This window comes from Oryctolagus cuniculus, chromosome 1, assembly GCF_051225735.1.
Source record: "Oryctolagus cuniculus isolate XC-2025 breed Fujian yellow rabbit chromosome 1, ASM5122573v1, whole genome shotgun sequence".
NCBI classification, from domain to species: Eukaryota; Metazoa; Chordata; class Mammalia; order Lagomorpha; family Leporidae; genus Oryctolagus; species Oryctolagus cuniculus.
The window spans coordinates 3,669,906-3,696,146 of record NC_142867.1 but is presented as its reverse complement, the minus strand read 5'-3'; the positions used below and the strand labels follow the sequence as shown (position 1 = coordinate 3,696,146).

Sequence of the window (26,241 nt, the reverse complement as noted above, 5' to 3'; positions counted from 1 at the left end):
CAGGACCTAACAGTGATCACGCTGCGGGAGCCCAGGAGCGCTTGGCCCTGAACGCCGCCGCCCTGCAGACATGGGGCAGGGTCTGCAGACTCTTCCAGTGGTCACAACCAGGTCACCACTGGCATCCGGGTACAGGCTAGGAACACGGCTCACCACCCGCCCCACCCAGCCACAATTATGTGGCCCCATTGTATACAGCGCCCAGGGCAAGAAAGGCCGCGGGGCTCGCAGGGCCACATCCTCGCGTCATCAGAACCTCTGTGACTCTCGTTCAGAGGCAAGGACACCGACCCTCACACAGGGGCCTCGGCTGGCGGTTCTGGCTCCTATCAAATTGACCCACCACCTGCGCAAAGCCTGACTCTGCTCTTCGCTGTGAGGTCACTGCCTGCACGTATCAGCCGGTCACACACAGAGACGGCCAAAGCACCCCCTGCATCCCGGCTGTTCTTGCGACCCCCCAGGCCTGGGGCGGGACCTGCTGCCACAGAACCAGGCACCGCACGCACGGGTACCCGTCCTGCTCGGGTGTTCCCGCAGGTCCTGACGGGGCCGGACCCCGGGGAAGGGAGGGCTGGGGGCCCCCGGGCACCTGTCGGCTGCGGTGAGGGCCGCCAGCTTCTCCTCCCCGGCCTGGGGCTCCGAGGGGTCGTCCAGGATCCGCTGCATCTGCTGCTCCATCTCGCGGGGCCGCAGCAGCCTCCCGTCGTGGTACAGCCAGACCTTGAAGTAGCGCCCCCTGTGGTACACGACGATGTGCCTGCTGTCCTGGATGTGCTGCAGGGTGTCTGGGGCACGGGGGTGGGGGGGAGACACAGTCCAGGGTCACGGCCACGGCGGCACCCCGGGCTGTGAACGGCCGCGAGTCCTGACCCCGCGTTACCCTCGGTGTAATGCGCCCACGCCCGAGCCTCCTTCAAGCACCGAGCACACAGCGGTCGAGCACTTCGCCATCTCACAGGTCTGGCTCCTCCCCTCAGCCTGGCCGCTCAGTGGGTGCAGGATCTGGGCAGCCACTCAACCCTGACTAAGCCTCCATTTTCCCATCAATTTTTTTTTTAATTTTTATTTATTTGAAAGACAAAGTTACAGAGAGAGGTAGAGACAGAGAGGTCTTCCATCCACTGGTTTATTCTCCAGATGACCGTAAAGGCTGGAGCTGCACGGATCCGAAGCCAGGAGCCAGGAGCTTCTGGGTCTCCCACGCGGGTGCAGGGGCCCAAGCACTTGGGCCATCTTCTACTGCTTTCCCAGGCCGTAGCAGAGAGCTGGATTGGAAGTGGAGCAGCTGGGACTAGAACTGACGCCCATATGGGATGCTGGCACTTCATGCCAGGGTTTTAACCTGCTGTGCCACAGTGCTGGCTCCAATTTTCCCATCTATAAAATGGTGTGGTTGTACTAGAATTAAAACAATTTCCAGGGGCAGGCTTCCTGGTGTAGTGGGTAAAGCCGCCACCTGCAGTGCTAGCAACCCCTATGGCCGCCGGTTCGAGTCTGGGCTGCTGTACTTCTGACCCAGCTCTCTGTTATGGCCTGGGAAAGCAGCAGAGGATGGCCCAAGTCCTTGGGTCCCTGCACCCACATGGGAAGACCCGGAGGAGGCTCCTGGCTCCTGGCTTCGGATCAGCGCAGCTCCGGCCATTGTGGCCAACTGGAGAATGAACCAGTGGACGGAAGACCTCTCTCTGTGTCTCTGCCTCTCCTTCTCTCTCTGTGTAACTCTGACTTTCAAATAAGTAGATAAATCTTTAAAAAAAAAAAACAATATCCATAAATCTCATAGATAGTAAGCATTCAAATGGGGCAGTTAGTTCTTACTGATTCATTACCACTGGAAAGCTTAGAAGATATTCTCTGAAAGGGAAATGGAGAACAGCTCAAAAGAACAAAGGTTGTTGGGTAAAAATTACTAAAACAGACAGAAACTTCAGGCAGCTTCAACACGGCATGAAGAAATAAATATATTTCACAAATATGCATCCAACGTCTTCTCAAGTGCCATTCAGTGTAGGGCACGCAGTGACGGCCTAACAAGACAGCGGCTCACGGGGAAGGCAGGAGAAGCTGGACAGCACATGGCAATGGGACCAGCCTCGCCCAGGGATGAGAGAGGACCCACTGCCACCCCGCAGGAAGTGGCCTTTAAGAAGGACCCAGCTACAGAAGGCCCAAACACATCAGCATCCATCTTCAAAACGTCTACCAAAGTAGAGACAGAGGACTTACTTATGCTGCTAAGGGGTTTCTACAGAAAGTTGGAGCAAACATGCATTTGAAACCTTCGATTTAAATCAGAACCAAAACAAGAAATTCACACCATCACACCACGACCACTTACAGGGAACCTTTTACCTGAGATCCTGGGTGGGGCAGTAAGACAGGGAAAAACAAACCAAGGGTAAGGATCTGGAAGGGAACTACTGAAGTGTTTAAATGAGCAAGAACGCAGCTGGACAGAGTCATCTGTCGAGGTCGGCTGCACTCTCACAGCCCAGTACGGGCTAACCCGCTCCCTGAAATGGAGAGGTGAGGGCCTAGCCTCCAGTATTTCAGAAGTGACCTTATGTAGACACTGGCCCTTCAGCAAGGCCAGAAAGGCGGGTTAATGTCACCCAACCGTGTCCTTATACAAAGGGACGAGGACTCAGAGACACAGAGGTCGGCCACGTGCGGACACGGAGAGACGGCCATCTGCAGAGTCGAGGAGAGAAGCCTCAGGAGGAAGCGACCTGCTAAGACAGCCTCCAGAGAGTCGGCGTCTGCTGTGGAAGCTGTCCAGTCTGTGGTATTCCTTACGGCGGCCACAGAAAGCAAATACACTCAGTAGCCAACAACTTGAAAAGAACAACAGAACAACAAGGCAGCTGAGCATAACTCTAACAGGCGGCGAGTGAGATCTTTACAGAGAACAGTGCGACTGTTAGGGAAAAAAGATGCCCCAGCCCCCAACTCAAATGAAAGCATACATCTGGCTGGGACTGTTTTCCCCACTGAGGCCTCTGCAGGAATTCTTCATACCCTCTTCTCAGAGCACCACCCACTTCCCTCCAACCTGACAGCTTCCCGCCTGGACGACACACAGCTTTCCCCTGGCTGGCTCATGGACACAGAGGCAGGCCACTGTCACCAGGCCCAGAAAACACAAGTGTGGTGGAATGAGAAGGCCATGCCAAGGTGGCCACTGGCAAGTGCACGTCAGTTACTCAGGAATGGCTTTGAAACCCACCTGGCAATGGAGCCTGCCTGGCAACAGGCTGTGATTGGATGGCTTTGGAAACTGCCTGGCAACAGGCTGTGATTGGTTGGGGCATAGACCGCCCCTTGACCAGATTGGCTGGTCTTGGCTATATAAGATGTTGTACCAACTGAAATAAACGAGTCTTCGGGCTGCTCCCCTCAAGCCTGCTTTCACCCGACTCCTGGGGTCTGTGTGGTGACTCCGAGCCTCTTGCAACGTTGTTGAGAAATCAACTGCAACACACAAGTGTCCTCATATAGTGGCTGCTACTTCTTGAAACACAGCTCTTTGGGGCTGTTACATCTTTTCTTTTCTTTTTAAAAAAGATTTATTTATCCATTTGAAAGCCAGAGTCACAGACAGAGGAGAGGCAGAGAGAGAGAGAGAGAGAGAGAGAGAGAGAGAGAGAGAGAGATACCTTCCATCAACTGTCTGTAATGGCCAGGGCTGGGCCAGTTCATTCCCCAAAAGGCCACAATGGCCAGGGCCAGGCCAGGCCAAAGACAGGAGCCAGGAGCTTCATCCAGGTCCCCAGTGTGGTTGCAGAGGCCCAAGTGCTTGGGTTACCCTCCAGTGTTTTCCCTGGTGCACCGGCAGGGAGCCGGATTGGAAGTGGAGCAGCCAGGACTTGAACTGGCATCCGAATGGTATGCCAGAGTTACAGGTGGTATGGCTTAGCCTGCTACACCACAATGCCGGCCCCCTGGGGGCTGTTTCTTCCTGGGGCATAGCCCTTCACAGCTCTTCCTGTGAGGCAAAACTGTGTGTGTCTTCTCCCCAGCCCCTCCAGAGCTGCTGCTGCTTAAGGCACAGCACTTCCTCCATAAAGTAAAACTTGGCCGATAAATTATTGCTAAACCAGTCTTGCTTGCCCATGTACCTTGGCTCACAGAATATCTGTCAATAACATGTTATTAAAATAATCCAAGGGGCTGGTGCTGTGCCGCAGCAGGTAAAGCTGCCGCCTGCGGTGCCAACATCCCATATGGGCACCAGTTCGAGTCCCAGCTGCTCCTCTTCATGTCCAGCTCTCTGCTATGGCCTGGGAAAGCAGTGGAAGATGGCCCAAGTCCTTGGGCCCCTGCACCTGTGTGGGAACCTGGAAGAAGCTCCTGGCTCCTGGCTTCAGATTGGCCCAGCTCCAGCTGTCAAGGCCATCTGGGGCGTGAACCAGCAGATGGAAGATCTCTCTCTCTCGATCTCTCTCTCTCTCTCTCTCTCTCCTTCTCTCTTTCTCCCCCCTCTCTGTAACTATGCCTTTCAAATATATAAATAATTATATAAAAATATGAAATAATCCAAATGAGGACCAGCACTACGGCGTAGTGGGTAAAGCTGCTGCCTGTAATGCTGGTATCCCATATAGGCACAGAGTCCCGGCTGCTCCACTTCCCATCCAGCTCCCTGCTAATGTGCCTGGGAAAGCAGTGGAGGATGGCCCAAGTGCTTGGGCCCCTGCACCCACGTGGGAGACCTGGAGGAAGCTCCTGGCCCCTGGCTTCAGCCCAGCCCAGCCCCAGCTGTTGCAGCCATCTGGGGAGTGAACCAGTAGATAGAAGATCTTCCTGCCTCTGCTATAATTCTGCCTTTCAAATAAATAAGTACATTTTAAACAAATATGTTGCAATGATGACAGTTTTCCTATTTATGAATTTCAAAGCAATTCCAAAAAGCTAGTTTCATGGAATTGAAGTTAATCTTAAACTGCATGTGGAAGAGAAAAAAGGCCAAGACAGTCTTGAAGAAGCAAGGATTTGCTTTAGCAAACACCAAGATTTCTGGGCAACTTTAACAGATGGGACAAAATGGCCTCAGGAAAAAATAAAAATCTTAGACTAGAAAAGAGCACAGTGCCCAGGCCCCGTGCACAGAGCAGGGGAGGGCGGCTGGTCACTCTGCCCGGGGCTGGGACAGTGCACGGTGAGGCCCCTGACCACTGCCACACAAGACGCTGGCCAGGGCCCACAGTGTGGAAGGCCTGGACTATAACACTGCGTTTAGAAAGCTGGATCAGTTCAGAGCCTTTTACAAGCCTCACAAGCTGTTACACGAGCGAAAGCCCTCTCGGGAATCCAGAAGACAAAGGAATATTCTAAGCAGTCCTAGAAAAGCGCTCTAAAGGACACATTTCAATTGAAGATAAATGAAGATCTGGAGTCAGGTCCATTGCCGCAGCCCAATAAAGAAAACATGACTGAAGGAACGTCTGGCAGCCCCACCACTGAGGAGAGGCGGGCGAGGCCCTCACCCCTGCGGCCCTCCTCCATCCCAGTTCTGAGCGGGAGAGCTCCCTGGCGCGGAGCCCCGAGGAAGCCTCACTCACCGGCCTCCTCTCCCGGGATGCGGGAGGTGTTAAACATGCGCTCCCACTGAGTGGAGCAGAGGGGGACGGTGGCTCCCAGCAGAATCTGCGATAAAAAGACGTTTTAAACCAGCGAACAAACATAAAAATCCTACACGGTGAAAGAAAGAATGAATTAACCCACACACATTAAAGTGCTGCACTTGTTTCTCCTCACGCTGCGTGGTCTGACTTAATCTTTTCCAGTCGCCCCAGGGTGGATCCCGAGGGGTGGCTGGGCCGGGCCAGGGTATGGCTTCCTGCCCGTTTACTTCCTCCTGAGTCACACGGCCTCACTGGGCATGTATAAAGTGACACTGAGGGCGCAGGGTATTCCAGGAGGAAACGCCTGTCCCTCTGAGTTGCTCGTTAGCATACCCCTCTCCTTCAGAGACAAACAAGGGTTTCCGGGAAGGACAGGGCAGAATGGAAGCACAACAGGTGTACGTCCATTAGCACTCACTACGATCAGTCTCCACCTCATCACGCCACGGGACAGGAACAAACAAAACCAAGCCCGACCGCGCCCACCCTGTGCGGACATTCACGTGAGGCTGTGAACCGGCCCAGGAATCTGGAGCCCAGGAAAGCAGAGGGCAGCAGGGCTGGGCGGGGGGCCGGGAAGGGGCAAGGGGACCCCTGGGCGAGGGACGGCCTCACGGGCCTGAGCATGGTGGTGGTTTCGGGGTGGATAGATAGATACGTCAGAAGGTATTAAACTGTAAACCGTACATCTTCTGTGGGCAATATGTAAATTATACCTCAATGAAGCTGACTTATAGAACTGTTTTAAAAGGTGTTCGCTTACTGGTTTGATCTTCTCCTGGTCCAGTTCACGTCTGTAGAGCAGGATGGCGTGGATGGTGTTGCCAGCTCTTGCTGCCTGAATGTGACTTGGTGTGAGGTACAGCAGATCCTGAAAGTACAGGGCAGCAGAGAAAATGCCGCGAGGAGACACAGCCTCATCCAACTGCACTAGCGCGTCGCCACACTGCTGCAGTTTCTGCGGCTGTATCTGGTAACATGTGCTGTGACACAAAGTGGACGAGGACTGAACTCTCTATAACAGGGGAGTCTAACCCACAAAACTGTTCCACAAGAACACAGTCCCCATGTATTCCTGGGCTAGTAAAGATGACAGTAGACAGGGGCCAGCGCTGTGGCGCAGCAGGTTAACACTCTGGCCTGAAGCACCAGCATCCCATATGGGCACCGGTTCAAGACCTGGCTGCTCTACTTCCGATCCAGCTCTCTGCTGTGGCCTGGGAAAGCAGTAGAAGATGGCCCAAGTGCTTGGGTTCCTGTACCCACATGGGAGACCTGGAGAAAGCTCCTGGCGTTGGATCAGCACAGCTCCGGCCGTTGTGGACAGTTGGGGAGTAAACTATCAGATGGAAGACCTTTCTCTCTGCCTCTCCTCTCTCTCTGTATAACTCTGACTTTCAAGGAAATAAATAAATCTTTTAAAAAAATGACAGTATTTTCCCCAAATGACCTTGTATAAATGTACAGAAAGAAAAGCATAACTATAAGCCAGGTGATGATTAGCTAATTAGGAAGTTTCTGAATATTAAGTGACCAAAAATACAACAGTCTTTTATCCACAGCTGTGCCAGCACTGTCTAAATTTGGAGACACAGTTCTAAACATCTCCATTTTCCACAACTGGAAGAGAAGATGGAAAAACGCATATTTGGGAAAAGCCCATGTGCACGGCGAGTGCCTGGCGAGGGAGGGAAGGGCCTCTCTCTGTGGGTCTGTGGCTGCACACACGCGTCCCCAGGGGGAAGGGCCTCGGGCGCGGCTCAGGCCGGCGCAGGGAATCAGTCCCGAGCCCCAGCTGACTGTCTCCCAGGCTGCAACTGTTTTACGTGGAAAAAGGACCTTGACAAGGAGGAGCCTGAAGTGGAGTAAGACTGCAGGAAAAAGCAGCTGATGCTACTGAGGACACAGGGAGGTGGAGAGAAGAGAGCAGATGGCCAGGATCGGACTGGCCAGTCACCACACAGGGCCACGACGCTTCCTAACCGCCCTGTTCAGATGACAAAGAAAGGCCGAGACCCAGGGCAGCAACCACGCACGACCCTCGCGTCTGAGCCCGTACGTGAGGGGCCGAGCGCACAGGGCACATTCGTGGCTGGCCCACGTGCCCTCGCTCCAGGGGCTGGGGCCTCGTTCGGCTGCGGAGCACTGAGTCACGGCACTAAGTCAGGAAACAGCAGGGCAGGGGTGCAGCCGGCGAGCAGCTCCCATTGGCCACAGAGCTGTCTCTGCCATCCAGACTTCTCTGCACCAGCTCTGCACCCGTGAGCACCCAGGGAGCACGGAAGGACGACCCGCGGTCCTCTGGGGAGCCTGGGCCCTCACAGGGCTGTGCGGGCTTGGGCAGCAGAGGCAGGGCCAAGAGGAACAGGGGTCCCCGCTCCCCAGAGCTTTCCCACGGTCGCCACGCCCCACACGGTCCCCATCAGACACACATGGCTGGAGGACTCACCATCGAAAAGTAGTTGCTGTTCACCATCAGCGGCCCGCGTCCACGCAGGTAGATGTATTCCTCCCACCAGTCCGTCACCTAGTGGGGCAGACGAGAGCCACAGGGGCACCGTGAGTGCTATGGGGCAGACGTTCGGCACCTAACAGGGCCAGTGCAGAAGATGGCCGCCCTGACGAGAGAGACTGTGGGCAGCGGGAAAGGAAGGGGAATTTGTTTTAACTAGAGACATAGCTATAAGGTTATTATAGATGGTTACAACAAAAAGGACCATATTTTTTTTTTTTTTTTTTTTTTGACAGGCAGAGTGGACAGTGAGAGAGAGAGAGACAGAGAGAAAGGTCTTCCTTTGCCATTGGTTCACCCTCCAATGGCCGCCGCAGCCGGCGCGTTGCGGCCAGCGCACCGCGCTGATCCGATGGCAGGAGCCAGGAGCCAGGTGCTTTTCCTGGTCTCCCATGGGGTGCAGGGCCCAAGCACCTGGGCCATCCTCCACTGCACTCCCTGGCCACAGCAGAGGGCTGGCCTGGAAGAGGGGCAACCGGGACAGAATCCGGCGCCCCGACCGGGACTAGAACCCGGTGTGCTGGCGCCGCTAGGCGGAGGATTAGCCTAGTGAGCTGCGGCGCCGGCCTAAAGGACCATATTTTTAAAAAATGATTTATTTATTTGAAAAGCTGAGTGACAGAGAGAGAGAGAGAGAGAGAGATATCCATCTTCCATCTGCTGGTTCACTCCCCAAACGGCTGCTATGGCCAAGTCAGGGCCAGGCCGAAGCCAGGAGACAAGAACTCTATCCTCATCTCCCACATGGGTTGTAGGGGCCAAGTACTTGGGCCACTGCCTGCTGTCTTCCCAGGCACGTTAGCAGGGAGCTGGATCAGAAGCAGAGCAGCTGGACTCTAACTGATACTCAGATATGGATGCCAGCATCATAAGCAGCTGTTTAACCTGCTGCGCCGAAATGCTGGCCCTGTACACATTTTATTTAAAAATTTTCACAATTTATCTTATTTATTTGACAGGCAAAGTGTGTGTGTGTGTGTGTGTATGAGAGAGAGAGAGAGACAGAGATCTTCCGTCTGCTGGTTCATTCCCCAAATAGCCAGAGGCCAGGGACCAGGAGCTTCATCACGTGGCTCGTCTTCAATTGCTTTCCCAGGCGCACTAGCAGAGAGCTGGATCAGAGGTGGAGCAGCCAGGATTCGAACTGGTGCCTTCATCGGATGCCAGCATTGCAGGTGTGGCTTACTGCTGTGCCGTAGCACCGGCCGCTGAACCAATGCCAGGGCTGGCGCTGCAGCACAGCAGGTAAAGCCACCACCTGCAATGCGGGTGCAATCCAGCTCTCTGCTGTGGCCTGAGAAAGCTGTGGGAAATGGCCCAGGTCCTCGGGCCCCTGCACTGATGCGGGACACCTGGATGAAGCTCCTGGCTCCTGGCTTCACATCAGTGCAGCTCTGGCCATTGCAACCATCTGGGGAGTGCACCAAGCAAGTGGAAGACCTCTCTCTCTCTCTCTCTCTCTGCCTCTGCCTCTCTGTAACTCTGCTTTTCAAATAAATTAAATAAATCTTCAAAAAAATGCCATCCACGCTGCTCCAGACGGGCTCTCCACTGCCCACTTCCCAGCGCCCTGAGAAAGCACCGTCTCACTCGACTTCTGCGGTTGGAGCCACGGCACTGGCCCGGAGGGCAGCACGGTCAGCTTCCCTCCCCAGCACGGACGGCCCGACCTCGCCCTGCCCACAGCCAGCTCTTCCTCACCGCGCCACCTGCCGCTGTCCTGGGAACCTTGGGAGCTCTGTGTTGGACACACAGGCGTCCAGAACCGTGTGTGGGGAGGGGGCTAAGTGTGCGGCCAGTCACTCTGGACAAACTCAGCACGCCCGCGTCACCAGCACCCGACCACAAACAGAACAGGGCCAGCCCGAGGCCTCGCACGCTCCCTCGGGCACTGCCCCCAACCGGGATGCCCACGTCCAGCGCCGCCTGCTGGCTTCACGGGGACGCGCGGAACACGCTCTCTCCTCAGGACCCAGCCCCCTGCTCTTCCCTCTCTGAAGGTGGAAGCTCAGCCAGGTCCCGGCCCCGCCCGCACCAGCTAACTCGTCTCCCAGGAGCTGACGCTGATGAGAGCCTGAGCCGAATCCAGCTCCACGGAGGCCACGGGCACCGCCCCCGCCCATACGACTGACCGCACCACGTCCCTGACCGGCGAGCCCAGAAACCATTCCCTGACACAAAGGAACCAGCCAGAGGAAGGAGCAGGGGCGGGGCGGCACGTTCACGACCGGACGGAGGGAAGCCGCGGTCTACAAGGCTCTGGAGCAAGATGCAGAGGAACCCCCCCACACACACACCCTCAGCACGTGCCTGGCGCAGGACCCCTGTGCTGGGTACAGCTGTCACCACGCCGCACCTCACTCCCGAGCACGAGCGCCCTGCGTGGGCAGCACCGTCCCCTCCCGCTCGCGGGTCCTCCCGGGCGACCGTGCCCAGCCCAATCTGTCATCTCAGCCGTTACCCTGGCCTCCAAGTAGCACTTTCGTCCCGAGAGGTGCCATCAAGAAGAGCCGTCGCAGACTCGTACTCACGTAATTTGTAGCCCACCAGGACTTGAGCTTCAGATACCACTGCAGCTTTGGCCCCAGATTGACAGCAAAGTCTTGGGCCAGCGCCGTCATCCTTTTAAAGTCCTGTTCCTTCATAAGCGGCCGCACGGACTCCAGGTACTGAGGTTGAGGGAAACACCACGTCAAAACATGTTCATCAAAGCCTACAGCTTTCTGTCCTGTGCCGTAGAAGAAATTCTAACATAGTCGCAAGATTTGACAACCTTCTCCATGTCGGTTTCAACAGTGTTTGGACAAGTTAACTCACCCCAGAGCTAAATGACGCTGTAGCTAATGCTAATTAAATCCTCACACTTCATCGTTTAGGGGCTTTAAAAGCGCTCTGGATCCTGCGTCAATCAGAAAGTCACCACAGTACAGTCTCCAGTATCCATTCACAAAGATAATGTAAGAGTGTCTCTGTTCTAATACTTGGCACTTAAAAAGTGTGTTTTCACCTAAGCTAGGCGACCTGAGATGGTGATACATCCAGGATGGGACAGGGCAGTGCCGGGAGCTGGTGCTGGGTCAGGCAGGTTCCCCACAGCAGGCCAGGGAGCAGGCATGATGGCAAGGGGAAGGTCATGACACCAGGCCAAGGCCAGGTGCAGGGCTGCAGGTTCAGGTCTTCACACTCCCTCCTTGACAAGCACTGCCGTGGTGGGTAGGCACCCAGGAAGCAGTTCACACGTGAGGCTTTTTAAAGGCACGGCGAAGCCTGTGACATGTACCTGTACGAGAACTTAGGGAGATAGCCCTGCCGTTCGTGCCAGGACTCCATGAAGCACTTCCATCTGACAAGGAGCCTTGGGAAGTGCTGGTCTCTGGGCCCTCCCTGCAGTTAGGGATAGGTTCCCATCCCCTACGAAGGAGCACCTGGCAAGTGTCCTGAGGCTGAACCACAGGACCCTCCCTTAAGGAAGCAGAAAGTCGTGCTCTGAACATGCAGGAGGAGCTGTGAGCTCAGCAGCACAGGCAGACACTCACTGAACATCTGGCTTTTTTTTTTTTCTTTGGGGGTTCGTGGTCTAACCAGTCCCAAGGCACAGGCGACAGCACCGAACAGCATAGATGGGAAGGAGCTCCCAAGGCCAATGGGAACTGAATAACCACATCAGGGCTCAAACCCTGAGCCTGAAGGTGGCCTGCATATAATTTTTCAAAAAGATGTATCTTCTTTATTTGAAAGGCAGAGTTACAGAGACAGAAAGGGAGAAACAGAGGTCATCCAAGTGCTGGTTCACTCCCCAAGTGGCTGCAGTGGCTGGGATGGCCAGGGCTGGGCCAGGCTGAACCCAGGAGCCAGAAGCCTCTTCCAAGTCTCCCACATGGATGGGTCCAAAGACTGGGGCCGTCTTCCGCTGCTTTCCCAGGTGCATTAGCAGGGAGCTGGATCAGAAGTGGGGCAGCAGGGACATGAACCACAGCCCATAAAGAATGTTGGTGCTAGAGGCAGTGGGTTTGTCTGCTATGCCACAGTGCTGGCAGCCTGTGTATAGCTTTTGAGCAGGGCCTCTGGCTGTTAGGTGCAATGGTTAAATCACTGCTTGGGATGCCTGCCCCACACTGGAGTGCCCTGGTTCGAGTCCAGGTTCTTCTGCTTCTGACCCAGCTTCTGCTGAAGAACACCGTGGAGACAGCAGATGATGACTCACATATTTGGATCCCTGCCACCCGTGCTGGAGACCAAGTTTAAGTTCTTGGCCCCTGGGTTAGGCTGGCCCAGCCCTGACTGTTGCAGCTTTTTGGGGAATGAACCAGTGGATGGGAGATCTCTGTCTGTTTCTCTGCCTTTCAAATACACTGAAAATAATACAAAATCTAAAAGAAGAAAATGAATTTTAAAAATTATAAAATGGTGCTGTGAAAAAACTGGAACCCTTAATCCATTGCTGGATTGCATGTAAAATGGTATTTGCTCAGTGAATGAAGCTGAACACAGAACTGCCGTGACCTGGTGCCTCCTGTGCGGGCGGCAGTGAGCGCCCAGCGCTGACACAAGGTGCCCAGAGGAAGCCCTGGGTGTGGGTGCTTGAGCAGCACCCCCCACAGGAGCCAAAGGGAGGAGCTCAGATGTTCTCGGACGGACGGACAACGATACATTCAGCCACACAAAGGGGAGCATGCCCAGGCTTACAGCCCTGAAAATTATAATGTCGAGTAAAAAAAGCACACATGAAATGTCCAGACAGGCAAACCCACAGAGAAAGGCGGTGGATTGCTGGTTGTCAGGGGCTGGGGCAGGGTGGGGGCAGTGGAACGGGGAGTGACTACCTAACGGGAATGGGGGTTTACATGATGAGAAAGTCCTGGCACTAGACAGTAGTGATAGTTGTACAACCCTAATATGTGCTTAATGCCAGTGAATTGTTTGTTTGAAAATGAGTGAAACCTGCGCCAGGAATATTTTCTCCCAATTGTACAAAGAAAGAAACAAAGAAATAGAGCCACTCCCTCCCTTTTTCTAAATGAAAAAAAGAAAGAAGTGGCTTTGAGGAGGAAACGAGCAACTGTGACAACGGCTGTTGTCAAAGTCTCAAGACAAGTTCTGACTTTGGAATGGGGGTGGTCACTCCCGCAGTCAGCTGTCCCAGTCAGCAGAGGCACACTGGCCTGGTGCCCTTAAAAAATCAGGTAAAAAACATCCACCACCCATCAACCCGGACAGGCGGTCTTTCCACACAGGAAACATTCAGCCACAAACAGGAATTCTGCCACACGCTGCAGGGAGCTGGAAGGAATGGCCTTGCAGAGGTCACACAAGGACGGATACCGGAGGATTCCAGCGACGGGAGGCAGCTAGAACAGGCAAATTCACCGAGAGGGAAAGCAGAGGAGAGGCAGCGGAGGCCCCGGGAGGGGAGGGGAGTTACTGTAGAGCTGCAGTCTGGGACAACACAAACATTTTGTAAATAATAGTGACAACGGCTGTATAACGCTATGAACATAATCAGTACCACTTGAACTGAAAATGGTTAGAATGATAAATTTCTTATTGGGTCTATATTTACCACATTTAAAACAGTGATGTAATACCCTGAAACTCACTGAGTTATGCACTCTAAATATGCAACTGTATGGTGTATAAATTATACCTCAATAAACTTGTTAAAAATAAAACTTTTGCCATGCAGTTTCTCTATAAAACATGATACCATTTTAAAAACACCAAATATACAGTAAGTGATGAATTAGGAAAAAAACTTTCTTTTAACAACTCTACAAGGTTCATTGCTAAGAGCTAACATAGCCAAATATAGAAAACAAACTGGTGGTCATGATGAAGACATGTGCCTTAATTCAAAAGACGGGTGAGACACCTACCCTGTGCACAGTGTCTTTCACGGCCGGGACAGGCAGGCGCGGCAGACAAGTCTGGAAACTGTACAGCGTGGGTTTCCGGCATGAAAGGACCTTGACCATAGCCTGAAAAAAAATGATGCTTTCAAAGGTGACAGGATGTTCAGGGTCTGGCTGTATAAAACTTGCTATTTTTTGTAAAGATTCATTTATTTATTTGAAAGTCAGAGTTACACAGAGAGGGTAGGAGAGGCAGAGAGAGAGAGAGAGAGAGAGAATGGTCTTCCATCTGCTGGTTCACTCCTCAATTGGCCACAATGGTAGAAGCTGCACCGATCCGAAGCCAGGAGCCAGGAGCTTCTTCCAGGTCTCCCATGCAGGGGCAGGGGCCATCTTCTGCTGCCTTCCCAGGCATAGCAGAGAGCTGGATTGGAAGTGGAGCAGCCGGGACTCAAACCAGCACCCATAGGGGATGCCGGCACTGCAGGCGGTGGCTTTACCGGCTACGCCACAGCGCCGGCCCTGTCAGTGCTCACTGACGTCACTAAGGACAAATGGTTGCTCTACTTCTAATGCAGCTCCTTGCTAACGGCCTGAAAAAGCAGTGGCAGATGGCCCAAGTTCCAGGACCCCTGCCACGCCCACGAGAGATCCAGAAGAAGCTCCTGGCTCCTGGCTGTGGCCTGGCCATCCCAGCCACTGCAGCCATCTGGGAGTGGACCAGCGATGGAAAATCTCTCTCTGTCTCTCCCTCTCTCTCTATAATCCTGTCTTTCAAATAAATAAAATAAGTCTTAAAAAATAAAAGAAAAACATTCTTTAGTCCTCGTGCAGGTTTCATGGTGAACCGAACCCCTCCGACAGTTGGAAGTCGACTGAAGTCAGAAACCACGTGTCCCGAGAACCACAAGGCCCCTGCTCTGAGCCTGAGAGCCAGCAGAGGGCGCAGGCGGACAGAAGGGTGACTGCGAAAGCTCCGCAGCTGGGAGGGCAGCTACGCGTCAGCAACTGTGAACACCACAGCAGCTACTAGAGGGCATCCAGATGTTCTCAGTACACTAGAAGATGACAGACTCTTCGGGATGCCTTATGACAGGACTGACAATTATGCTCCGAAAAGTGTTTCCATTTCATGTACATTTTCTAAATGATTGTCATAAAGTTGCACATAAAATCATATACTACTTATTGTTAAAGAAAGAATATTCTTAACATAAAGAAATGATAAATGTTTGAGACGATGGATATGCCACTGCCTTGCTCTAGTCAGGGAACAGACATACACATTCTGTATAAATATTGAAATGCCACTTTGTACCCCATAAATACGTGCGTACTTCAGAAAGCTCTGGGGAAATGGAATTAAAAGGTCATTTTTATTTTGGAACAGAAACTAAAATGCAGCCACAGTTTTGGCATAATGTCTGTTTTTCCCATGAACTTTTTAAAGCCCCCTGATACGCTGGATCTTGGGCCAATTAAATATTTTTCAAGCAGCAGACCGTGCCCGCCCAGCCCCACCCCGAGGGCGGCGCCTCACCATCCAGATCCTGGTGGCGCGACCCATTTTGCCGTGCTCGGCGAACATCCAGCCGTGGTAGGAGAGGAGCACCTTCAGGGAGCAGCGCATGGTGATGATGAGGGCCACCCAGAGGCCCGTGCCGAAGAGCACGCCGCTGACCGCGGTCTTCGTCTGGCTGGACATGCGGCCCCTGGGGAGACGAGTGAGACCCACGCACACTCCTCAGCAGGGAAGGGAGCCCGGGGCCGCTGCGTCACAGACCTCACGGCTGCCCCTGTCACGTAGCACTGTCCTTGGATTTTATTTATTTATTTATTTATTTATTTTTATTTTTTTATTTTTGACAGGCAGAGTGGACAGTGAGAGAGAGAGACAGAGAGAAAGGTCTTCCTTTTTGCCGTTGGTTCACCCTCCAATGGCCGCCGCGGCCAGCGCGCTGCGGCCGGCGCACCGCGCTGATCCGATGGCAGGAGCCAGGAGCCAGGTGCTTTTCCTGGTCTCCCATGGGGTGCAGGGCCCAAGCACCTGGGCCATCCTCCACTGCACTCCCGGGCCACAGCAGAGAGCTGGCCTGGAAGAGGGGCAACCGGGACAGAATCCGGCGCCCCAACCGGGACTAGAACCCGGTGTGCCGGCGCCGCTAGGCGGAGGATTAGCCTAGTGAGCCGCGGCGCCGGCTGTCCTTGGATTTTAAACCTTTGGGTAATCAATGTCCAACTTGTGCCTTCAGAAAGAACACCACTGTCCAACTCAAAGCTGCGTTAGACAGAGAGGCTGTGCCCTGTTTGATAGCTTTCTGATTCCCGATAAGAGACGCTCACTTCGGCGGGGCTGAGTGACTGGCCACATTTAGAAGGTGCTGGGAAAGAGCTCCGGCTCCTCTCCGAAGTGTGAAGTGCTTACTTGGGATGGCTGGGCGGTACCTGCTAGGAGTACCATCTTAATCAGAAACAACAGCCACTAGAAAAGCTTTACAGGGCATGTCCCAGCTCCAGTCCCCGTGCTCCGCCGCAATCCAGCTCCTTGCTAGCGCACCTGGGAAAGCAGTCAAGGAAGGCTCCAGCGCGTGGGCCCCTGCCGCCTCCAGTGAAAACCCATATGGAGTTTCGGGCTCCTGGTTTGTTGCAGACATTTAGGGAGTGAATCAGCAGACAGAAAATCAGTATCTTTCCCTTTCTCTGTGTCTCTGTGTCTCTGTCTCTCCCTCTCTGCAGTCCTGTCTTTCAAATTCACAGTCGAGGGCAATCTGCTTGTGTTTTGTCCTCAGGATGAAATTCACTCCTGAGCTATGAGGAGGTTTTCATTTGTTACACTTCAGCTAATTTATTTCTCACTCCTTTAGCACGGAACAAGCAGGAAGGGTTACAGGGATGCACCACTTCACTTGTAGCTTAGCCCTGACCCCGCACTGCCCCTTGCACGCGGAGTTCCTGGCCTGAAACACAAGGCACGATTCTGGGACCAGCATGGGGGGGGGGTACTTGTCCCATTGTCTGGGTCCTAAAATGTTCGTCAGTGAAAACAGCACACGACACTGGGACTGAGTATCTGGCATGGGACAGCTCGGCCATTGCGAGACACCGCGGCGTGTTCGACCAGGAGCCGAGCGTGCGGGGAAGCCCGAGGCGGCGGCCGCACGAGGTCCCTGGGCGCCCGGGTCCCACCGTCTGCTCACACGCTGCCCGTGTCCCAGGCAGGGCCCTACAGGGAGGCTCTGCGTGCACTGGACAAGCACAGACCCCAGAGCTGGAGCTGCTGGAGCTGCTGGAGCTGCTGGAGCCCCAGCTTCCCCGCCCCCTCCTGTGACCCCACCCCTCCTGTGACCCCACCCCTCCTCCTGTGACCCCGCCCCCTCCTCCTATGACCCCGCCCCTCCTCCTGTGACCCCGCCCCTCCTGTGACCCCCTCCTCCTGTGACCCCGCCCCTCCTGTGACCCCACCCCTCCTCCTGAGACCCCGCCCCTCCTCCTGTGACCCCGCCCTTCCTGTGACCCCGCCCCTCCTGTGACCCCCTCCTCCTGTGACCCCGCCCCTCCTGTGACCCCGCCCCTCCTGTGACCCCCTCCTCCTGTGACCCCGCCCCTCCTCCTGTGACCCCGCCCCTCCTGTGACCCCCTCCTCCTGTGACCCCGCCCCTCCTGTGATCCCACCCCTCCTCCTGAGACCCCGCCCCTCCTCCTGTGACCCCGCCCCTCCTCCTGTGACCCCGCCCCTCCTGTGACCCCGCCCCTCCTGTGACCCCCTCCTCCTGTGACCCCGCCCCTCCTGTGACCCCGCCCCTCCTCCTGAGACCCCGCCCCTCCTCCTGTGACCCCACCCCTCCTCCTGTGACCCCGCCCCTCCTGTGACCCCGCCCCTCCTCCTGTGACCCCACCCCTCCTCCTGTGACCCCGCCCCTCCTCCTGTGACCCCGCCCCTCCTCCTGTGACCTCGCCCCTCCTCCTGTGACCCCGCCCCTCCTCCTGAGACCCCGCCCCTCCTCCTGTGACCCCCCTCCTCCTGTGACCCCGCCCCTCCTCCTGTGACCCCCCTCCTCCTGTGACCCCGCCCCTCCTCCTGTGGCCCCGCCCCCTCTGCCTGTGACCCTGCTCCCTCCACCTGTGACCCCGCCCCTCCTCTGTGACCCTGCCCCTCCTCCTGTGACCCCGCCCCCTCCTCCTGTGACCCCGCCCCTCCTCCTGTGACCTCGCCCCTCCTCCTGTGAGCCACCCCTCCTCCTGTGATCCCCCTCCTCCTGTGACCCCGCCCCCTCTGCCTGTGACCCCGCCCCTCCTCTGTGACCCTGCCCCTCCTCCTGTGACCCCGCCCCCTCCTCCTGTGACCCTCCCTCCCCCCCCCCCCCCCCCGCTCCTCCTGTGACCCCGCTCCTCCTGTGACCCCGCCAGGCACCTGCGCCTCCCCTCCCTGGAGCTTCCTCGCTGGCACTGGCAAGACCTCAATGACGTCACCGCAGCACAGGGTCTGATCCCCAGGTCCAAGGTGAGAGTCAGGGCCAACGTTTGGAGGGCAGGGAATAAGGGACACCAGAGGCACTCGGGAAACACATGCTGGGCGTTGCCCAGCTGCTCTCGGGAGTGCGCCCACCAGGAGCCCAGCACAGCCCGGGACCCCAGGGGCCAGCGCTGTGGAGGAGCAGGTGAAAGCCGCCGCCTGCAATGCCGGCACTGCACGGGGCACCGGTTTGTGTCCCAGCTGTGCCACTTGTGATCCAGCTCCCTGCAAATGGCCTGGGAAAGCAGTGGAAGATGGGCCCCTGCACCCAGGTGGGAGACCCGGAGGAAGCTCCTGGCTCCTGGCTTCGGATCGGCCCAGCTCCAGCTGTTGCAGCCACTGGGGAGGGAACCAGTGGATGAAAGATCTCTCTCTCTCTTTCCTCTTGCCTCTGCCTCTCTGTAACTCTGTCTTTCAAATAAATAAATAAATAAATAAATAAATAAATAAATAAATATTTTTTTAAATGACAGCTTAGTAACTTTCTCTATGTTTGGAGATTTGTCAAGACTACTCCACTTGGCTCCCAGGAAGGTGAACAAGACCATATCCTTGTCCCAAGAGTGTGGTGCAACTGAACTGGCTACGGGTCTTTCCAGACCTCGTCCTATGTATCTTTTCATCTGACTGTACATTTATGTCCTTTAAAATAGCCTTGAGGACAGACATTGTGGCATAGCAAGTTAAGCCATCACTTGGAACACCCACATAAAAATATTAGAGTGCCTGGCTCTAGTTTGGGCCACTTTGCAATTCTGATCCAGCTCCCTGCTAATGTGCTTAGGAGGCAAGGGATAATGCCCTAAATACTTAGGTTCCTGCCACCCACAAGTAAGACGAGGGTGGAATTTCTGGCTTCTGGTTTTGTCCTATCTCTGTCTGTTGGAGGCATCTGGGGAGTGAAGCAGCATATGGAAGATCTACCTCCCTCTCTCTATGTCCCTCTGCCTCTCAATTAAAAATAAATCCTTAAAAATAATAATAAAATATTCTTTATAATAAGCCAATAAACATTTTTTAAAAAGATCACTTACATCATGTCGAGGGTCTCACTGATTCTGGCAATGATTCCCAAGGAGGGGTCCATTTTGCCGTACGTTGAGGACATCACACCCACCACCACGATGAGCCAACTGGAGGGGCCTGCTGGGTACATGCTAGTGATGATGCCATTCTGGAAACAGACGAGAGAACTGTCGGCTATGTCCCCCCACAACCCACGCCGTGACCGCCCCCGCGGCCCTGGGGACTGAGCGGCTGGGGCACCGGGCAGTGGGGAACTAGGGGACCTCGCTGTCACCACTGGGAATCCTGCAGCGGTGCCAGCCACAGGCAGCCTCTTCCCTTCCTCCTCTAAGCCAAGGCCCCCCCGAGACAGCTCCCCGACATCGGATCACCCCCTGCACCGGTTTAACAGACTCCCGAGCTCCCCCGGACTAACACGGCGGAGTCCTCTCCCCAGCCTGCTCCATGGAGGGCGCCCTGAGACCTCGGCTCCCACCCTGCCTCTCCCTTCACTCCTGATCAAGACCCTGACGGACCCAAAGTATGTACAGGAGTCCTAACTCCATGTCAAGAATTGGCTGGAGGGGCTGGTGCTGTGGCATAGTGGGTTAAGCCTTTGCAGTACCAGTTCAAGTCCTGGTTGCTCTATTTCTGATCCAGCTCTCTGCCGTGGCCTGGGAAAGCAGTAGAAGACGTCCCAAGTCCCTGGGCCTCTGCACCCACGTGGGAGACTGGAGGAAGCTCCTGGCTCCTGGCTTCAGATCAGCCTAGCTCTGGCCATTGAGTCATTTGGAGAGTGAACCAACTGATAGAATATCTCTCTCTCTGCCTCTGCCTCTCAAATAAATAAATCCTAAAAAATTTTTTTTCTAGAAAATACTCTACCCTTTACACCACAAAAGGAGTGGGGGACAGAGACAAGAGTTCTATGAAATTGGGGCCGGCACTGCGGCTCACTAGGCTAATCCTCCGCCTGCGGCACCGGCACACCAGGTTCTAGTCCCAGTCGGGGCACCGGATTCTGTCCCGGTTGCCCCTCTTCCAGGCCAGCTCTCTGCTGTGGCCCGGGAGTGCAGTGGAGGATGGCCCAAGTGTTTGGGCCCTGCACCCCATGGGAGACCAGGAGAAGCACCTGGCTCCTGGCTTCGGATCAGCACAGCACGCCGGCCGCAGCGGCCATTGCGGGGTGAACCAATGGAAGGAAGACCTTTCTCTCTGTCTCCTCTCTCACTGTCTAACTCTGCCTGTCAAAAAAAAGAAAAAAGAAAGAAAGAAATTGGCAGTTTTGATAGCTATTAAAACTAGAAGACCAGCAATGGGGGATCATTATTCTATTCACTTTTTTTAAAGATTTATTTATTTATTTGAAAGCCATCCACCGCTGCAGTAGACTCGCTCACTGGCAACCATCAGCTGCACCCCAGGACACCCGTGCAGCAGAGCCGGCTCCCAGGACTCCTCTCCCTACTGCAGCTGCTTCTAAGCGCTCCTAACAGCCCTCTCCTTGGCTGTCTGGCAAGAGGGGCCTGGAGAACCCACAAACTGAATGGCAGCCCCCTCGGGAGGCTGGGTAGCTCTCACTTGACACTTGATGAGCGGATCTTAATTTTTCAAATGCACATCGATTCACACTTATTTGTTAATGCAAGTAAGACTCCCACTAAAACAAGGAAATAAATGGCCACCTCCGCAGGTGATCAGAACGGAGAAGAGGTGGAGGGGCGGAGCAGCACTGGACCACACAGACCGTTCACACGCTGGAGTAGTCCGCCAGCAAGGCAACTATGAAATCAAGCCGCCTAAGTTCGGGAAAAGTCCTTTTTGACAAGGAATCTAGGGTGCTAGTCTCCAGTCTCCTTTTGTAGGTTGGCTGCTTACCCTCAGAGCCCGTCTCCTTAGCTGTTCTACAGCATGCGAGCCGCTCTACCTGCCTCACCGGGTTTCTTCAAGAGCTCAGTGCGCCAGGACGCACGTGAGGCTGCTCCGTACGCCTGAGCACCAGGGATAGAGCTGCTGCCGTGCCGTCTGGGAGACACGAGACCCACTCCCAGGTGGCAAAGTATCTGCTGTACATGGACCTAAACAAGCATGGGAAAACCTTGAATCTCATGATCCTCTTTTTCCAGGAATGCAGTGCAGGGAGACGGATTTCCTGAAGGACTTCTCGGCTTCGATGCAGGTCCATGGCGTCCGCAGCGCCTGGGAGCTGAAGGCCGCAGCCAGGTGAGCCTCTGCCAGCTTCAGCGGTTACCTGGGGAGAAGTGGAAGCACATGACACAGCACAGCACTTCTCTAAGATTTATTTACTTCTTTGAAAGGCAGACTTACAGAGAGAGAGAGAGAGCTTCCATCTTCTGGTTCACCCCCGAGTGACCGCAATGACTGGGGCTGGGCCAGGCCGAAGTCAGGAGCTTCGTCCAGGTCTCTCCTCTGTGCACGGGCCCAAGGACGTGGGCCCTCTTCCACTGCTTTCTTGGTGCACATTAGCAGGGAGCTGGATCACAAGTGGCGCACTGGGGGCTTGAACCAGTGCCCATGGAGGATGCCAGTGCTACAGGCCATGGCTTAATCCACCGTGCCACAGCACTGGCGTCATGCGCTTTCCTAGATATTAGAAAATTTTTCATATAGAATTCATTTTAAGTTTTTTTCCCATTTAAGAGATTTAATGTTTTTCATTAAAATATTGGATTTGGGGGCCAGCGCTGTGGCACAGCAGGTAAAGTCACTGCCTGTGACAGCGGTAGTCCATATGGGCACCTGTTCACGTCCTGGCTCCTCCATTTTCAATCCAGCTTCCTTGCTGATACACGTGAGAAAGCAGTGCAAACTGGGCAAAGCCCTTGGGTCCCCTCCACCCATGTGGGAATTCTGGAAGAAGCTCCTGGCTCCCGCAGCCATCTGTGGGATGAACCAACAGAGGGAAGATCTCTCTGAGTGTCTCTCCCTCTCTCTCTGTAACTCCGACATTCAAATATATAAATAAACCTTCAAAAAGCTGGATGTGGATTTTTGTCACCATATTTTGCACCCTCTCCCCTGTCTAGCTGCTTCTGCTTAGAGGCTGGGATGACCACAGAGGCCACACCAGGGGAAATCACTACCCACTGGCCTGGTCAATCCCAGGCCACACCCAGCTGACCCAGGAAGTGACTAGCGGGCCTGAGACAAGTCCCAGTCTTCACAACAGCCCCTGGAGGCCGGCAGAGGGGACCCCAAAACATCCGCCAGTGAGTCCACACCGGCCGGAGGCCCTGACCTCCAGGTGTGCACAGCGGCCGCAGGCGTGCACTGGCGCTGCATTGAGAAACGAGGTCCGGCTCTCAGAGAGCAGCATACGGATCCAGGGCCCCCACGCACAGGCTGAGAGCTCCCAGGAGGGCCGAGCCTGCCTCCGCCAGAGGCTGAGTCTGCAGTCAAACCTGCTTGAGCGGGGCTGGCGCTGTGGTGAAGTGGGTTGACGCACTGGCCTGGAGCGCCAGCATCCCATATGGGCGCCAGTTTGAGACCCAGCTACTCCACTTCCGATCTAGCTCTCTGCTGTGGCCTGGGAAAGCACTGGAAGATGGCCCAAGACCTTGGGCCCCTGCACCCGCATGGGAGACCTGGAGGAAGCACCTGGCTCCTGGCTTCAGCTGCTCACCGCCCATCTCCACTCAGCTCGCCCCAGCAGCCAACAGCGCAGGCCCAGGGGCTCCAAGAAGGTGGCTGCTCGTGCCAGTCCTTCCCGCTGTGTTAGAACCTGCCCGTTTTCTGCCACAGCAAGGCCTGAGACAGGCCCAGCCTGCCTGGAGGCACCTGCCCCTCCTCTCTCCTCTGGCCACCTCTCGGTGAGGGCGGGAGGCCACGGGCACCTGCGTGTTCTGACTCCAACCCTCCCGCTTGGCAGGACTCCTGGCGTCCCACAGCACTGCTCCCGTGTGCTGGCGCGGCACAGCTGGGAGTCCCGGTGGCTGGGAGAGGAAGGGCCCGCGGGCCAGCTGTGTGGGCTCCAGCTGGCAGGCCGGGCCCGGGTCTGGATCCCGGCCACCTCGTGCTGGGCGGCCTCTCCCTACCCTCAGCCTTCCAGAGGCCGCCGCAAGCAGGGCGGCACAAGGCACCGCAGGGGCTCGGGGCTGGGCGAGCACCAGTCCCTCACCTCCACAGGCAGCTGGGGGCAATGCCACATCCCCAGCACACCGCGTAAGGAACCACTGGTCTCTGCGGAGCAGCCCCACTGCCCGGTCAGCAGGCACACCTGCTGCGGCCCCTCACCCCGTGCTTCTGAGCTGCTGGGCAGCTCCATCCTGCTCCCCAGCCCCCAGCAGTCTGCCCGGCCCAGGCCCTGCCCAGGGCTTTCACTGCAACCTGTGCACACGACCCCTGCTTTCAAACTCTCTGCTATGCTGAATGATACAAGCCGGGTATCACCCTGGCCCCTTCTCCATATGCCTGTGCCCTCCTCCCACCAGTCTCTTTAGACCACTGCCAGCACTAGCCTTGCCCGGGCATCAACAGACCAGAGCTGCTCTTGGGCCATGCCCCACCGCTGCTCATGTGGGCAGGCATGCTGCCCCGCCTGGGCTCGTTCTGCTCACAGCTGTCCACCAGCAGCAGCCTGGCCCTCACGCCTCTCCCAGCTCTCCCTCTTCTACCCACTCCCAAACAGGAGCGCGCGCGTGCACGCGCACACGTACACACACACACACACACACACCTCATGAGCCCCCCTCAGTTGCTCTCTAATCTACATCACCCCCAGGGTGCCCAGAATCTGAGGCACACCACAGCCCAAGGCGGAGAAAAAGTCCTGGCTCCTGCCACGAAGTTTGCACAGCACGACCGCTGGGTTCTAACCTGCGCGGCAGAGTGTGCACCCGCGCCCAGGCCCAGGATGCCTGGAGCAGAGGACGCAAATGCTGCACCAGAGACGCGGCCGAGGGAAGAGGAAGAGAGCTGAGAACGAGCAAGCAGACGTGGGTGGACAGGGGGCTCACCCTCTCCCTGTCACTCACTCGGTCCCTGCCCCAGCCCCCGACCTCTGGACCGCAGCTCTGCGCAGAGCGAACTGGCTGCAGAGGGCTCACCTCCGGTCAGCAGCCCGGCTGCTCCTCCCCTACAAGCAGTTCTGGGTGAGTGACAGAACGGACCCCTGGGGACGTCCCTCAGGCAAGGCCGCTCTGAGTCCTCGGGTCAGCTCTGGAAAACCAGAGGGGTCACTGTGGCAGCAACCTGCTGGCTGCTGGGGGACGTCCAGCATTGTATGGAGTGTGCCAAGGCCAACATGCCCTCTGTCCCCGTGGACCAGCACTGCCCGGAGCATGGATGTGTTCATTGTCAGGGAAAACACACAAGTCATTTCTGAGAAGCAAGCATGGTGGCCTGGAGCCCGACTTCACCTCTAACCCCAGTGGACATGAGCCCTGGCTGCTGGCTCGGGTAGGGATCACCCACAGACCTCTCTGCCTGAAACCACTCAGGGCTCTGCCACCCCAGGGAGCATCAGAACCCTTCAGGAGTCCTGGGATGAGCTAGAATGGTGGCGGCAGGTTAAGCTGCATCCCAGATGCAGCCCCGTATACATTCTGAAGACTCTGTTTCTGCTGCAGCTCCCTTCTAATGTGCCTGGAAAGCTGGGAGTCACACCCCAAGTACGTGGGCCCCACCACGCTGCAGGAGGCCTGGCTGGAGTATCCAGCTCCTGACTTCGCTCTGTCCAGTCCCTCTGTTGCAATCACTGGGGGAATGAACCAGCAGATAGAAGATTTCTTGCTTTCTGCTTCTTCCTTTCTCTCTCTCTCTCTCTCTCTCTCTCGCTCTCGCTCTCTTGCTCTCTCTCTCTCTCTCTCTCTCTCTCTCTCTCACACACACACACACACACACACACACACACACACAAAGGGAGGGAGGAAGGAAGGGAAGAAGGAAGGGGGGAGAGAATGTTTTCAACAGTCTTGAGAGCCACTGGAGGAGACGCATCGCCAAGGTCCACACCAGAGCACTTAAGCACCTTACATTACTCTACTCAAAAAATCACCAGGAGGGCTGCGCACTGCGGTGTAGAGGCTTGACCACCACATGCAGTGCTGGCATCCCATACCTGCGCTGGTTTGCGTTCCGATGCAGCTCCCTGATAATGAGCCCGGGAAAGCAGCAGAGGACGGCCCAAGTCCTTGGGCCCCTGCACTTGCATCAGAGACCTGGATGAAGCTCCTGACTCCTGGCTTCGGATCAGCCCAGCTGAAGCCACTGCGGCCATTTGGGGAGTGAACCAGCAGATGGAAGACCTCCCTCCCTCCCTCTCTCTCTCTCTCTCTCTCTCTCTCTGCCTCTGCCTCTGCTTCTGCCTCTCTCTAACTCTGCCTTTCAAATAAATAAATAAATCCTTAAAAAAAAGTCACTAAGATGCAGAACCAGATGGTGCAACCTGTTTATTGTTTAAATAAATAAATAATTAAAACTTATCTCGTCAGTCCAGAGTTCATCTGGCCACACCTTCTCTGCCACGTCCACTCTGGCCAGCCAAGCCCACTGGCCACCTCCCAGAGCTGGGAGTTCTGTGCGTTGTCCACTTCTCTCTTCTTGGCACTTAGCTTAGGCTCCCCTCTCCTGGGGACCTGCTCAGCTCGGCCCCTGCATCCGCATCCCCAAAGCACAGGAACTCTGTCTGTCCCTCAGCATTTTTACTTGCACTTGCTAGCAAAAGACCCACTTCTAAGTCATGTGTTTAAGCTCCAAAAATAAGTTGCTAGTTTC

General features: G+C 55.6%; 1 protein-coding gene across 7 annotated transcripts in view; it reads right to left on the bottom strand.

The window, feature by feature from the left end:
• LOC103346593 (carnitine O-palmitoyltransferase 1, liver isoform) overlaps positions 1–26,241 on the bottom strand; it is an 82,108-nt gene that overhangs the window by 15,236 nt on the left and 40,631 nt on the right. For 5 of the 7 annotated variants that reach the window (XM_051827863.3, XM_089307398.1, XM_089307400.1 and 2 more), the window contains 9 exons: positions 21,605–21,757; positions 19,536–19,675; positions 15,529–15,700; positions 14,013–14,114; positions 10,671–10,808; positions 8,077–8,154; positions 6,391–6,498; positions 5,565–5,649; positions 593–788 (listed from right to left, as the gene is read on the bottom strand). In XM_051827863.3, coding sequence (XP_051683823.2) covers positions 593–788; positions 5,565–5,649; positions 6,391–6,498; positions 8,077–8,154; positions 10,671–10,808; positions 14,013–14,114; positions 15,529–15,700; positions 19,536–19,675; positions 21,605–21,691 — 1,106 coding nt within the window. In that variant the 5' untranslated portion in view covers positions 21,692–21,757. Of the gene's footprint in view, positions 1–592; positions 789–3,066; positions 3,475–5,564; positions 5,650–6,390; positions 6,499–8,076; positions 8,155–10,670; positions 10,809–14,012; positions 14,115–15,528; positions 15,701–19,535; positions 19,676–21,604; positions 21,758–24,572; positions 24,684–26,241 lie in introns of those variants that run through there. The other 2 variants (XM_051827864.3, XM_089307404.1) reach the window with 2 other exon arrangements.